Source organism: Adiantum capillus-veneris, chromosome 21 (genome assembly GCF_014529385.1).
Source record: "Adiantum capillus-veneris isolate H3 chromosome 21, ASM1452938v2, whole genome shotgun sequence".
NCBI lineage: Eukaryota > Viridiplantae > Streptophyta > Polypodiopsida > Polypodiales > Pteridaceae > Adiantum > Adiantum capillus-veneris.
In genome coordinates this window covers 17,125,115-17,137,874 of record NC_140951.1, presented here as the reverse complement: position 1 = coordinate 17,137,874, position 12,760 = coordinate 17,125,115, and the positions used below count along the sequence as shown (strand labels likewise).

Sequence of the window (12,760 nt, the reverse complement as noted above, 5' to 3'; positions counted from 1 at the left end):
GAGCCAACTTGCAGATCCGGGCCGAGGGCCTAAACCCTAGAAGTGTAAAGTGTGAGTCAAGGAGAGAAGAGTGGAATTATCCCACATGTAGTGGTGTAAGGCTGTAGAGCTACTTTAAGCTCATTTCATGAATGAATAAACACAAGTCTATTTTGCATTACATCTCCCTTGTTTATGGTGAGCTTGTGATGTCTTAGCAAATACTCAAGATCGTGTTTATGAGTCCAAGTTAATTGATCTTGGAACCTAATTCCCTTGAGTGATAATCTAGATAACACACACTCACTTGTGTGCACGATGTTTCTCTTTCATCCACCCTAGCTAGCACGGTCCCAATCCCATCAAGTGGTATTAGAGCTTAGGTGTGCTAGCTAGGTTCATTTCACTAATTTCTATTTGCATTAGCTTAATAATCCAAATCCCTAATCACCACTTGGGCACGAGCATGTTCCACTACCCTTTGGTGATTACGTGAGAAGGAATTCGCATTTAGCATTTTGTGAGTGCGTGATTTAGTGCACAATTGCGTTCTTTTTTAGCCTACTTTCTATTAGCATAATCAATCGTCGTCATCATCATCATCATCAGCTTGTGACTTTGATGTGTGGGCAAAGTCGTTGCCGAGCGAAATCCAAAGAGTATCTACTTGCTTTAATCAGACTTCACATGCACAATTAATTAGCCGATTAATCTCGCATGATTAGTGCTCACTGCTCTTTCAACGTATGAGATCTTTTGAAGACTTGCAGTAGCTAAAGTAATTGTGTGTGTGTGTGTCTCCTGCATAGACAAACAAGGGCAAAGACTAAGAGTGTGTGTGGGGGGAGCAGTTTGAAAAGTCCAAAATTACCCAAATGATGCCGTGTGAATCTTTATTTTATAGATTTTGACCCTTTTTTAAAAGGGGGGCCACCTTAAAAAGGAAAGGGCGTCCACACGGATTTGAAGTCTAATATCAATTGAAGCCCATAAGGGCGGTCGGGTCCGACCAAACTTGAGCCAAGCAAGACCTGCTCGCACCCTCATAACCATTTTTGGCTCTCAACAGGCCTTGCACGAGCTCACAACTGTGCGAAGCCTCGTCATCACAGGATTGCCTCTACTGATTGAACCTACAAGCCGGCCTCATCACCGCTCCAGCTCCTCATAAGCACTACCCTCCGTGTGTTTACCACCTTGCATTGGCTTTAGTGCTCGCGGCTCTCAGCCTGCTTCAATACGAACTTGCGCATCTGGAGGTTATTGCCCGTGTGCTCGCTCGCAGCCCTTACTGTTGCTAAGGCCACATTAACTTGCCCCAGTTTTTTTTTTTTTGCAAAGCCAGACCATTGCAAGGCCTACTGCCCTTGTCATCAGCAATACCCCGCATCCATCATTGGCCCCGGTTCACCTCACGATCCTAGTTTGCCTGCTTGCAATCTCTAGCCTCGTGCATATTCACCCACTGCTCTCGTCCGATACAGAGCCCCACCGACTGCTCGGCCTGCACCTGCTTGTCAACAACTTGTAAAGGCAATATTTTTTTAAAAAAATTCATATTGTAAGCCCTTGGTCCCACACCTTGCTAGGCCGAACACCCGCTAGCTTCCTTCGGCCCTACATAGAAGGTTTTCCCGCGGTCTGCAAAGGTAGCCTTCCCTTCAAAGGCTCAACCGCATAAGGGCTCTCAAGCTCTCCATCAGGGGAGCATCCCACCGGCACTATCGTTGAGTCCTCCAAACTTCAAAGACTCCACATCAAAGCTACCAAGGCTTTCAAAAAGGCATAATCAAGCAAGGATTCCCCACCATCAAGTGTTTTATTCCTATTGTGAAGAGTAACTTTACCTTGGACGAGCTCGCTGCTGCTGTACTCTCCCGCTGCGCCATCGCCATCGCCTCCTCCCCCCCCCCCCTCCCCTCCCTCCCTCCCTCACGTGCTGCCCGCTGTCCTCCTCGTGCTGCCCTCAGCCCCCGCTGCCCCCCGCCTGCTGTCCCTCCCGCCTGCCCTCTGCCCCCGCTGCCCCCCCCCTCGCGCTGCCCTGTTCCAGCCTTTCTGCCCGCCCTCAGCCCCCCGCTGCCGCCACCCGCCCTCAGCCTCATCCCATGCTGCCACCTCACGCCCTCATCCCTTAGCCCAAACCCGCTTTATCCCCCCCCCCCCCCCCCCCCCCCCCCCCCCCCCCCCCCCCCCCCCCCCCCCCGTCTCGGCCCGTTCACCCATCAGTTTGGGCCCCCCGCCTCGGTTGCTCCCTGCAGTTTCGGCACTCTCGGCATTTGTTCCAACTCCTTGGAGCAGTGTTTGCGCGCCCTTCTGCAGCATCCTCCCGTCGTCCTCTTCTTACGCCACAGCAGTAGACACAGATGGAGGCTCCAGCTTCGCCACAGAGGGACTCGCCTGAAGCCCCCTCGCCCGACCCCGCTGAGCCCACCATTCGACTTGCTCTTTCGCCGACAGAGCAAGCGAGCCTTGCCGCAGAGGTAGAGCGCTTGCAGGCGACTTCGGTCATCTGCAAGGTTCTCGGCACTCGACCTAGCAGAGGAGAGCTGCGAGACCTTCTCCAGGCACGCCTTCTCGCAGAGGTGGGCAAGATCTTGGATGTCCAGATTCTCGGACGGGGGTACTACCAGATTGAGTTCGAGACTTCCGAGATGGCCTCCAAGGTCATTGCTATGAGTCCACTGGCCATCCGAGCATCACGCGGCCACTTTCGACAGTGGCGACATGGTTTTGACCCGACTTCGGATGTGCTAGTAGAGGAGGCAGACATCCCCATCTCAATCTGCTTTCCGGGTTTACGGAGGGAGTACCTTCCACTTCTCTCCAGGATTGGCTCCGCCATCGGGACAGTCTTGGAGACACCTCGTACGGCAGCATCAGTAGCTGCCAAGGCGGCTGGCATCCCTTCAGTTCGAGTTTTGGTCAGAGATACCCACACGCTCCCGAAGGTCATCCTTCTGCCTCGGGTGAGTGGGGGTTGGTTTCGACAGAGTGTGGAGTACTCGGGTCTCCCGAACCAGTGCTTCATTTGCAGACAGATGGGCCACCTAGCGAAGGCCTGTCCACGGAGGAGACCACGACCCGCACCCCAGCCTCAGCCCCAACCTGCCAAGGCTGGGCCGCAGCCACAGCCAGCGACACAGAGCACAGATTCAGCGCCACCCTCCGAGCCTGGGGCTCCAGCGGAGGAGGGGTGGCAGCAGGCCCGTGGCCGTCGACGCCAGGGGCCACAACGACAGCCTGGCACTCAGAGTGGTCCCCAGGTGCCTACTCAGCAGCAGTGGGTTCCCACGGGGAACCGCTTTGGGCCTCTTGAGCAGGAGGAGCCTCCTTCGCCAGCCTCCACCTCCGCTTCACCCTCGCCAGCCGCTCCGCCTTCCGAGACAGTGGGACCTCGGCACTCGCATGCCAAGGTCAATCAGTTGAGGAGACCCGATGGGTCAGTTGTTTGTGAGCCTGAGGATATGCGTACAGTCGCTACTAACTTTTACCGTGAGCTACTGTCGGCTGAGCCCGAGTCAGAGAGACAGGATGCATGCAGGGAGCAGGTTTGGGCACAGATGCCCTGTCTTGTGACTAAGGAGATGCGGCAGAGGCTTGAGTTACCTCTTCAGCTTGAGGAGCTGCACACGGCTCTTAGGGCCCTCCCTCGTGGTAGCTGTCCAGGTGAGGATGGGCTAACTCCCAGCTTCTTCTTGGAGTACTGGGACCTGCTTGGCCCAGATCTTTGTAGTGCCTTTCAGTACATTCTGCACACAGGAGTGATGCCGGATAGCATGAGTGAGGGCCTGATTTACCTCATTCCAAAGGAGGGTGGCTCCTTGGATGAGATTCGACAGTGGCGCCCCATCACCATTCTCAACTCAGCCTACAAAACTCTTGCCAAGGCTCTGAGTTTGAGGATTCAGCCACTTTTGGAGAGCCTTATACATGGGACTCAGACAGGTATTGTCAAGGAACGCAGTATCCTTGACAACATCTTCACTTTTTGGGAGGCTTCTGCCCTTGCACGGCTCCGTGGGGAGGACCTTGTGATTCTTCTTCTCGATTTTGAGAAGGCATACGACAGAGTCGACTGGGACTTTCTAGAGGGCACGCTACGCAGGATGGGCTTCTCAGAGGCTTGGATCAGAGGGGTGTCAGCTTTGTACAGACAGGCTCACAGTCAGGTGCTTTTGGCAGGAGGTAGAGGTGAGCGCTTCATGCTCACACGATCGGTCAGACAGGGTTGTCCTCTTGCCCCCTTTCTGTTTCTGTTCTATGCGGAGGCGATGAGCAGATTTTTGGTGTCACAGCAGGTTGGTTTGAGGGGCTTAGCACTCCCTCTACGGGGAGATGAGCTTCTGGACGTTGAGTTTGCCGACGACTCAGCCTTGTACTTAGAGGGCCAGGAGGCCAATTTACACAGATGTGGGCAGGCTTTGGAGACCTTCTGCTGTGCATCGGGCGCACTGATCAACTGGAGAAAGACAGTGGCTTTCTCGGTTGGTAGTGCTCCTGTGCCATATTGGATGCCAGGAGAGGGTTTCAGGTGGATTCCTCCAGGGACTGCAGTTCGGTACTTGGGTTGTCAGGTTGGTTTGGATTTGTCCCCCGAGCAGCAGATTGCTCCTCTTCTCCTGTCCATCAGGAGAAAGCTGTTACATTGGAGCTCAGCCCGACTTTCGCTGGCTGGTAGAGTAGTAGTTGCCAACCAGGTGTTGTTGGCGACTATGTGGTACATCACTTCTTGCTGGATCTTCTCGAGTTCTTGCATCAGCCAGGTACAGAGGCTGATCAGGAACTTCCTTTGGTCAGGTCGCGACACTCAGATTGCCCGAGCCAAGGTGGCTTGGTCGGTCATCACACTTCCTTGTTCTCAGGGAGGGCTTGGGATCATTGATCCAGCACAGTAGAGCAGAGCCCTTCTTGGGAAGTTCGTCGTCAAAGGACTTCTTCCAGGCGAGGAGCCCTGGAAGGAGTTCTTGTTGCAGAGGCTTCGTGCCAGGGTGCCTCAGTTAGGAGGCCCTTGGCAACCTTCGACCAGATGGATCTTTACAGAGTTGCGTCGAGTTGGTTTGAGCAGGAGACTGGAGGACCGATTCGCTGTGAGTCTGCTTCGTTCTTGGGAGCTATTACGGCGTGGCCTAGAGCAGAGACAGCCGACGTGCACGGAGGAGCGCCTACGGCAGCCCCTCGTCTGGAACCCCATGGTTAGCACTCAGCGAGGCCACTTGGTTGCGAGTAGGCCTCATGTTTCTTGGGGTCCCATGGCAGCAGGTCCAGCGCGCTCTCTAGGTGACTGGCTAGAGTTCACAGGTTTGTCAGAGGAGGTGCAGGTTGTCCAGCTACTGGGCATGAGAGGGGTTCAGAGCATGTGTCAGGACATCTCAGAGTCAGTTCCAGCTGACTGGCTCACGCCTCTCGAGCCAGTAGCACCCCGGTGGATGGGAGCCTTCACACGACTGGAGGTTCTCATTTCAGTCAGGGCTTGCTCAGAGACTGTCCCAGCCCTGTTCTTCGAGCTTCAGGGTGGGGGACGACTACAGAGAGTTGCAGTAGAGGCCCCGCAGGTAGCAGAGTGTTGTTTCCAGAGGATCCGAGTTGTGGGCATCTGTGGGAGGACTTGCGTCATAGACCCTGACCCAGCAGCTCTTGAGACAAGACACTGGAGGCTATGGGCTTGGGAGTGCTGTCCACTGGCACGAGTACAGTGGGATCCTGGTGAGTGGCTATGGAGGGACCCATTCTCTTCTGCAGACCGCCCAGGAGTCCCTTTCTTTCAGTACACTGTTCGGCTTGGACGTCATATACTTGCAGCACAGAGTGAGGCCCGCCCCGCTGCAGCACGTCATTGGCAGGAGGAGGGTCTCACAGTTGAGTTCTTGGCAGCTTTTTGGCAGAGGCTGTGGGACTCCAGACAGCCGAGGCGCGTCACCTTGTTCCAGTGGTTGGTTGCACACAGAGCCACAGCAGTAGGGAGCTGGCTTGTACATAGTGGTCTCTCGGCCGCATGTACAGCCTGTGACCAGTTGGTGGAGAGTCAGCGTCACTGTCTTTGGGACTGTCCCTCGGCCCAGCAGGTGTGGCTACGAGTTCTTCGGCTGATGCTTGCCCTCTCCACGGCTCGACAGTACACTTGGGGGGCAGCGGCTTGGTCCACCCTCACGGGCCCGGCACTTCAGTTTGAGCTATCTTCCACCAGCAGGATGATAGTGATACAGGGGGGTCGACCTACACTCCAGCCTGCTACAGACCTTACTCCACAGGAGTGGAGCAGTGAGAGAGCGGAGTGTTGGGAGCTCATCAGCGGCCTAGCTCTCTGGTTCATCTGGTGGGTCCGTTGTTTCCGCATCTTTGAGGCTCGCCTTGTACCACCAGCAGAGACTGTTCGTGACTTTTGGCTAGAGCTGATCCATACTCTTAGAGGACAGCTTGAGGGACTACAGGGCAGCTCCGACCGCATGCGGGAGCACCGCGAGGCTTTCCTTCGACTCTGGCGCCCTGGGCTGTTCTACTCCATGGTCCAGGGGGTGCTCAGATGGCACTACTGTCCACCTGTGTGGCTTTTCCCTCCTCCCATCTCTTGATTTAGCCCCATTGTACATATGCTGTTTTTTCATTGGGAGAGTCTCCCCACCATGCTTGTTGTAGCCCTCTCTTGCAGAGGTGGATGTAGCCCTATGGGCAGTTTTCATTAACTAATAGAAGGATCTTTTTCTCAAAAAAAAAAAAAAAAAAACTTTACCTTGAGTAAAGAGGTATTTCACATTGAAGGAAAAATTTTGAAGTGCATATTAAAATTGAAATTCTTGCAGCCAAGCACATTAACTTGCAAATAAATTTCCTATCATTTCCTAAGAAGCATTTGTGCTCGTGTAAAGAGGTAGACACTGGCTAGGAGAGTCTCCTAAGCTAAGACCCCTCTATTAGCACAATGGAAGAAAAGGGGTTTGGGAAATTTAACAGGGAGGGTTTTCATACTTGGCAAACCAAGTTGAAAGGCTACTTAATGAAACTGGATCTTTGCAGGGGCTTTCAGCATGTTTTGGACACTCCTCAACATTTTTTGGAGGGGCTGATTTTTCTTATCCCCAAGGGGGAAGGTGATATTTGGCAGCGGAGGCCTATCACAATCCTCAACACGGTCTACGAAGTCTTAGCCAAGGCTTTGAGTTTGAGGATCCAGCCCTGTTTTGGAGATTTGATTCATGCTACACAGACTGGATTTATCAAAAAACGCAATATCCTTGACAACATCTTCACCCTATGGGAAGCCAATGCGTTGACTTGGCTCCTAGGAGAGGATTTGATTGTTCTCCTTCTCCATTTGGAGAAGGCCTATGATCATGTGGACTGGAGTTTTCTTGAGGGCACCATGTTTCGTATGGGCTTGAGTCTGGATGGATTCGAAGAGTTGCAGCTCTTTGTTCCACAGCTCGTAGCCAGGTTCTGATGACACGAGGTCATGGACCAAGTTTTGAGTTGACCAGGTCCCTATGACGGGGATGCCCCCTTGCGCCCTTCCTCTTTCTTTTCTTCACACAAGCCTTGAGCATGTATTTGACACCTGAGGGGGTTGGGTTGCGAGGTTTACAGCTCCCAGCAATGATCTCTTGGATTAAGAGTTTGTGATGACACTCGACTAGGCTTGCGTGGCCAAGAGGCCAGCTTGCAGAGGGCAAAGCAGGCTTTACAGGTTTTCTGTGGGGCCTCAGGGGTGCTGATCAATTGGCGCAAGACAATGGCTTTCTCAATCTCCAAACCCAAGTTTTTGATGGATTTCTCCTGGCACTGCAGTGAGATATTTGGGGTGCCAGATAGGGCTGGATTTGTCACCTGAGAAGTGATTGCCTCGCTTCTTCTGAGTATTTGGAAGAAGCTTCTATTTTGCAGCTCAGCACGTCTCTCGCTAGCTTGGAGGATTGTGGTGACAAATAAGGTTCTCTTGGCGAATATGTGGTACATCACCTCATGTTGAATCTTCTCTAGTTCTTGCATTAACCAGATTCAGTGGCTGATCAGGAACTTCCTTTGGTCTTGGCAGGATGGTCAGCCAGCCCAGGCCAAGGAGGCTTGGACAGTTATCACCCTCCCTTTGGCAAAGGGAAGACTGGGCATCATTGATCCAGCTGATCAGAGTAGAGCACTGTTGGGGAAGTTTATTGTCTGTGGGCTCCTTCCCAAAGCTAAGCTGTGGAAAGAGCTGTTACTACAGAGGACTCGGGCCAGAGCTGAGCCATAGTCACAAGGGACGCATTCCGGGACGGGGAATGGGGGACGGGGCTCAAATGGATTTTTAGTGTAAAAAAGAGGACAAGACGGCAAGTGGGGACGGGAAGCCCGAAAAAGGGCGTCCCTTGTTACTATGTAGAGCGTCCCCAGCAAGTGGTACTCGGGTTCCCAAGACAAGATAGATTTTCGCAGAGATGAAGAGGACAGGATTGACCATATGCTGCGTACAAAGCACATGGCTGCTCACCCAGCACGCAATTTTGGAGAGTGCCAGGCATTTTGCAGTCTTCTAGAGGAGGTCCAGTTTGAGAGAATTAGCCAGTTCCAAGGTGGACAAACCATGAGAGAGGGTATCCAAGGGGTGGCAGACAGCATGAGGCCCCAAGGATGGGTGCTTTTACTCAGCTAGAGATTCTGATTGCAGTCAGGGCATGCACAGAGGAGGGCCGTTGTCTCTACTTTGAGGTGTTGGATGAGGGTAGGCTTCAGAAAGTGGAGTCGTCATCTCCTCTTAAATCTGGCTGCATCTTTCAGCCTATTCAAGTGGTCGTAGCTGCTACTCGGAAGTGACACATTGATCCGGACGTAGAGGAGGTCGACTCAGATTGGCGCCTGTGGGCCTATTGAGCACGTCCTCTAGCACGATTACAGTGGGATCCAGGCCAATGGTTGTGGAATGATCCTTTTGCACCCCTGGCATCTCTTTCATCCAGTACCGGCTTGGACAACACATCCTGATAGCGAGGGGGACTGCTATCCCAGCAACAGCAGAGTACTTGCGACTTCAAGGACTTTCTTAGGCGTTTTTGGAGGATTTTTGGACTAGACTGTGGGCTAGTCGACACCCTCGCAAGGCATCTAGTTTTCAGTGGCTGGTTGCCCACAGGGATCCGTAGTGGGCAATTGGCTAGTCTACAGTGGCCTCTCTCCGGCCTGCATTTTCTGTGGCCGACCTCTAGAGACATGGGATTGCCCCCAGGTACAGCAGATCTGGCTGAGGATTCTATGCCTCTTGGCTCTTCTCTCACCGGAGGGGATGTACACTTGGGGAGCTGCAGCTTGGTCGACTTCCTCTAGCCCAGCTATGAGCTATGAGGCAAAGCCCGGCAGCCAGGCCATTCGTTTAATTGGGGGGGGTTTGCAAAAAAAATTAAAGTAAATTGCGAGAGAGGTACCCTGGACTCAGGAGAGAGAGCTGTAATGGGAGCTTCTGAGCAGCGTCACTATCTAATTCATTTGGACTTTGGAGGGCTAGATGCTTCCGAGCTTTTGAGGGGCACTTGGAGCCTCCAGCGGAGAAGGTCTGAGCCATACGGTTGGAGCTGATCCACACCCAGGGTTGTCCACATTTGATGTACGGGACGTTCCGTACCGTACCGTATGACTCGTACGTTCCGTACATGACTCGTCCAGTTTTTTTCTTTTTTCTTTTTTCTTTTTTATAAATTTGCGGGGGCGATTTTTGGTGTGGGATTGTTTTGCATCTCAACTGCATTTGACCAAGAGCCCAATGGCTGCATTGGCTCAAACAACCATGACCTATGTGCGACGAGGCTCGGGTAGCGGATCTGCCACCACTTTGGAGATCATGATTCTTCTTTCTTCGGACATTGCCGTTTCCAATGTCCATGGACAGATCTTTCATGTTCTAACTCGTAAGACTTAAGTTACTAGTATTTAGTACTAAGTACGAAGGTCTATGTCATGACTCATACGATCTATCATGTGTAAGACGCATGATTTTTTTTTGCATCGTACGTTACGTCACCGTACGTCTAATTTTTTTTAGTTCGATTAGTACCGCACGTCTTCGTACGTGTACCCGTCGTACGTGACCGTACATGTCAACTATGTGGACCACACCCTATGAGGACAATAAGATCACATGAAGGGTTCCTCGAATTGAGCACTGCGTTGACGCCACGCCTTCCATAGAATCTCGGAGATAGGGCCGTTCTACTCTTTTCACCAGAATTATTGCGTTAACACTACAGACCACCTGCGTGGCTTCCCCCGCCCCCCATTGTATGAGGTAGCTCTTTTCAAGACCAGTTTTTTGTACACATTTCTCCACAGTTGTATTCCCCTTCGCAGGGATGGTTTTGTAGCCCATGTTTTTTGTGGGCAGATTGTCTCTCATTATAATTAATGGAAATCCTATTATGGAAAGAAAAAAAATCAGGTGAGTTCTTCAGGTTCTTGATACTTACATTTACCAATACGCTATATGCATCTTGCCTTGTTCTCGATCGTGGGGAAAAAACTACCACATTCTGGACCATCTAGAGAGCAGCATAGTCAAACAGGTTAGCTCTTGGGCCATCAACACTTTCTCTCAGAGTCCCAATGTAAGTTAGAGTAAGTCTATCAAAATCGATAAATACAATCTAAGAAAGTTCATTGATTTATGAGGACAAGGTGCTTTTCTTGCACAACCATACGCCCATGAACACCAACCTGGAGAAGATTAGTCAGCTCAAGAAACTCATCGTCTTCCAAAGACTCAAGATGGATTTGAAGAAGGGTGTCTGCAGAGGGCGCTGTGCCCAACTCCAGAATAAGAGTTAACAAATCAATGCTCATCTCCACTTTCTTCCCAGTTTTTTCAGTTGAAGAAAGCAGCATCAAGACACTAGACAATGCACTTACAAATGCATGCCTTGACCCCCTCAGGCCACCAATTACAGAAGTTACTGCCTCTTGATTCTGTAAAGCTGCTTTATCGAAACAAAACCTCCACCATACTGATCTAACAAAAAATTTGACACAAATTATGCATATTCCCCTGGAAATTTTGTCCAAACATCGAGCACTTGACATCTACATCAAGTCCATCTCTTCATGGCATGTAATCAATCAGAATTATGAAAACCAACCTGCAATGTTTGCCCCTTGCCTTGTTTCTCTGATGAAACTATCCTCATTGACAAGATCTACACTAAAATAAACGCAGTAAATCACCTTTTTTGGTTTGAAACAAGGAAAAATACCCCAAGGAGCTTACCTTCGGTGAAGGAATGCTTCACTTGTCCTAAAAAGCTTCCTGTGATCAGGTCTACATCAGCCAAGCCACATCTGGACAAAAGCCTTGCAAGTTGCAGCAACAATGATTCCACGGCACTTGCACGATCCAATTGCTCAAATCCAGAGAGCCTTGCCTGAATGCACAGAAAGAGACTTTCAAAAGGTAAAAAGCTGCACAAATTTGAAGTTGTGCATGATATTATTCCCAATACAGACCAGAAGTAAAAGGATGAAAATGCCTAATGTTTCATGAAGCCTTTGTTTCTGTTCTGTCACCTGCAAGAACCAAATTTACCATTAGAACCTGAAAGGAGCTTGGATGCTACAGATTTGCTGATGCATATGAGGTTCAGCAAATGATAACAAGGATATATGAAACGTTAAAAAAACAATTCTATTTAATAAAATTTGCTATTCTCCTTCCACCTGCAGTAGCCATTTTCATGGGACATTTTCTATGGGGTTGTATGTATTTTTGGCATCATGCTACCTTGCTCCCATTCATTGTAAATGGGCTCAGGTGGTCATCCGCCGCTCTTGTCCCATCCAAAACAAAGTTAGCTTGTGTCAGATCCTTTCATCTCTTTGTGCTCCAGATCAGGTTTATCGAGCCTCGTGCTGCTATTGTCTTCGTATTCAGCATCTATGCTTTGAGCCTCTCTTGCTTGCTCTCTCCTTTGTCTGTTTTGCACAACGAACAGGGCTGTATTTTTAGTACTAACGATGCCCAAGAGCACATCTCACCCCAGGGGCAGTACAAAGCTGAATACAATGAGCAAGCCTGAAGGCGTAAGCTGAATCCTTCATGTCTTTGTGCTCTAGCTCTTATCAGTTTTATCGAGCCTCGTGCTGCTATTGTCTTTGTATTCAGCATATGCTTTGAGCCTCTCTTGCCCGCTCTCTCTTTTGTCTTTTTTGCACAGACTCAAGCAACCTTTTTTTTTTCCGAGAAAAAGATCCTTCTATTAGTTAATAAAACTGCCCATAGGGCTACAACCACCTCTATCAGAGAGGGCTACATCAACCATAAGGGGAGGCTCTCCCGAGTCCCAATGGAAAAACAGCATATGTACAATGAGGGCTAAATCAAGAGATAGGAGGAGGGAAAAGCCACACGGGTGGACGGTAGTGCCATCTGAGCTCACCCCGGACAATGGTGAAGAAGGGACCCCTGGATGGTCGGCTGAGGAGTAAGGGTCCCTCCAAAACCACTCTCCAGGATCCCACTACACTCGTGCCAGTGGACAGCTCTCCCAAGCCCAAAGTCTCCAATGGCCTGTCTCGAGAGCTGCTGGGTTAGGATCGATGACACAAGTCCTCCCGCAAATGCCCACTACTCGGATCCTTCGAAAACAACACTCTGCAACTTGTGGAGCCTCTACTGAGATTCTGTGTAATCGACCCTCACCCTGTATCTCGAAGAACATGGAGGGTACAGTCTTTGAGCAAGCTCGAATTGCAATGAGGACCTCCAGTCGCGTGAAGGCCCCCATCCATCTGGAAGTTGCTGTCTCTAGAGGTGTGAGCCACTCAGCGGGTACTA

The 12,760-nt window shown here is 50.9% G+C and overlaps 1 protein-coding gene across 2 annotated transcripts in view; it reads right to left on the bottom strand.

The window, feature by feature from the left end:
- The window catches only part of ALF4 (aberrant root formation protein), a 94,042-nt gene that overhangs the window by 15,960 nt on the left and 65,322 nt on the right, over positions 1–12,760 (bottom strand). For both annotated transcript variants that reach the window (XR_015185633.1, XM_086493191.1), the window contains exons 5-9: positions 11,434–11,493; positions 11,198–11,351; positions 11,070–11,126; positions 10,651–10,937; positions 10,404–10,475 (exon numbers count right to left, since the gene is read on the bottom strand). Coding sequence is in view for 1 of the 2 variants with exons in the window: in XM_086493191.1 (XP_086349317.1) it covers positions 10,404–10,475; positions 10,651–10,937; positions 11,070–11,126; positions 11,198–11,351; positions 11,434–11,493 (630 nt within the window). In the remaining variant the exon portion in view is untranslated. The remainder of the gene's footprint in view (positions 1–10,403; positions 10,476–10,650; positions 10,938–11,069; positions 11,127–11,197; positions 11,352–11,433; positions 11,494–12,760) is intronic.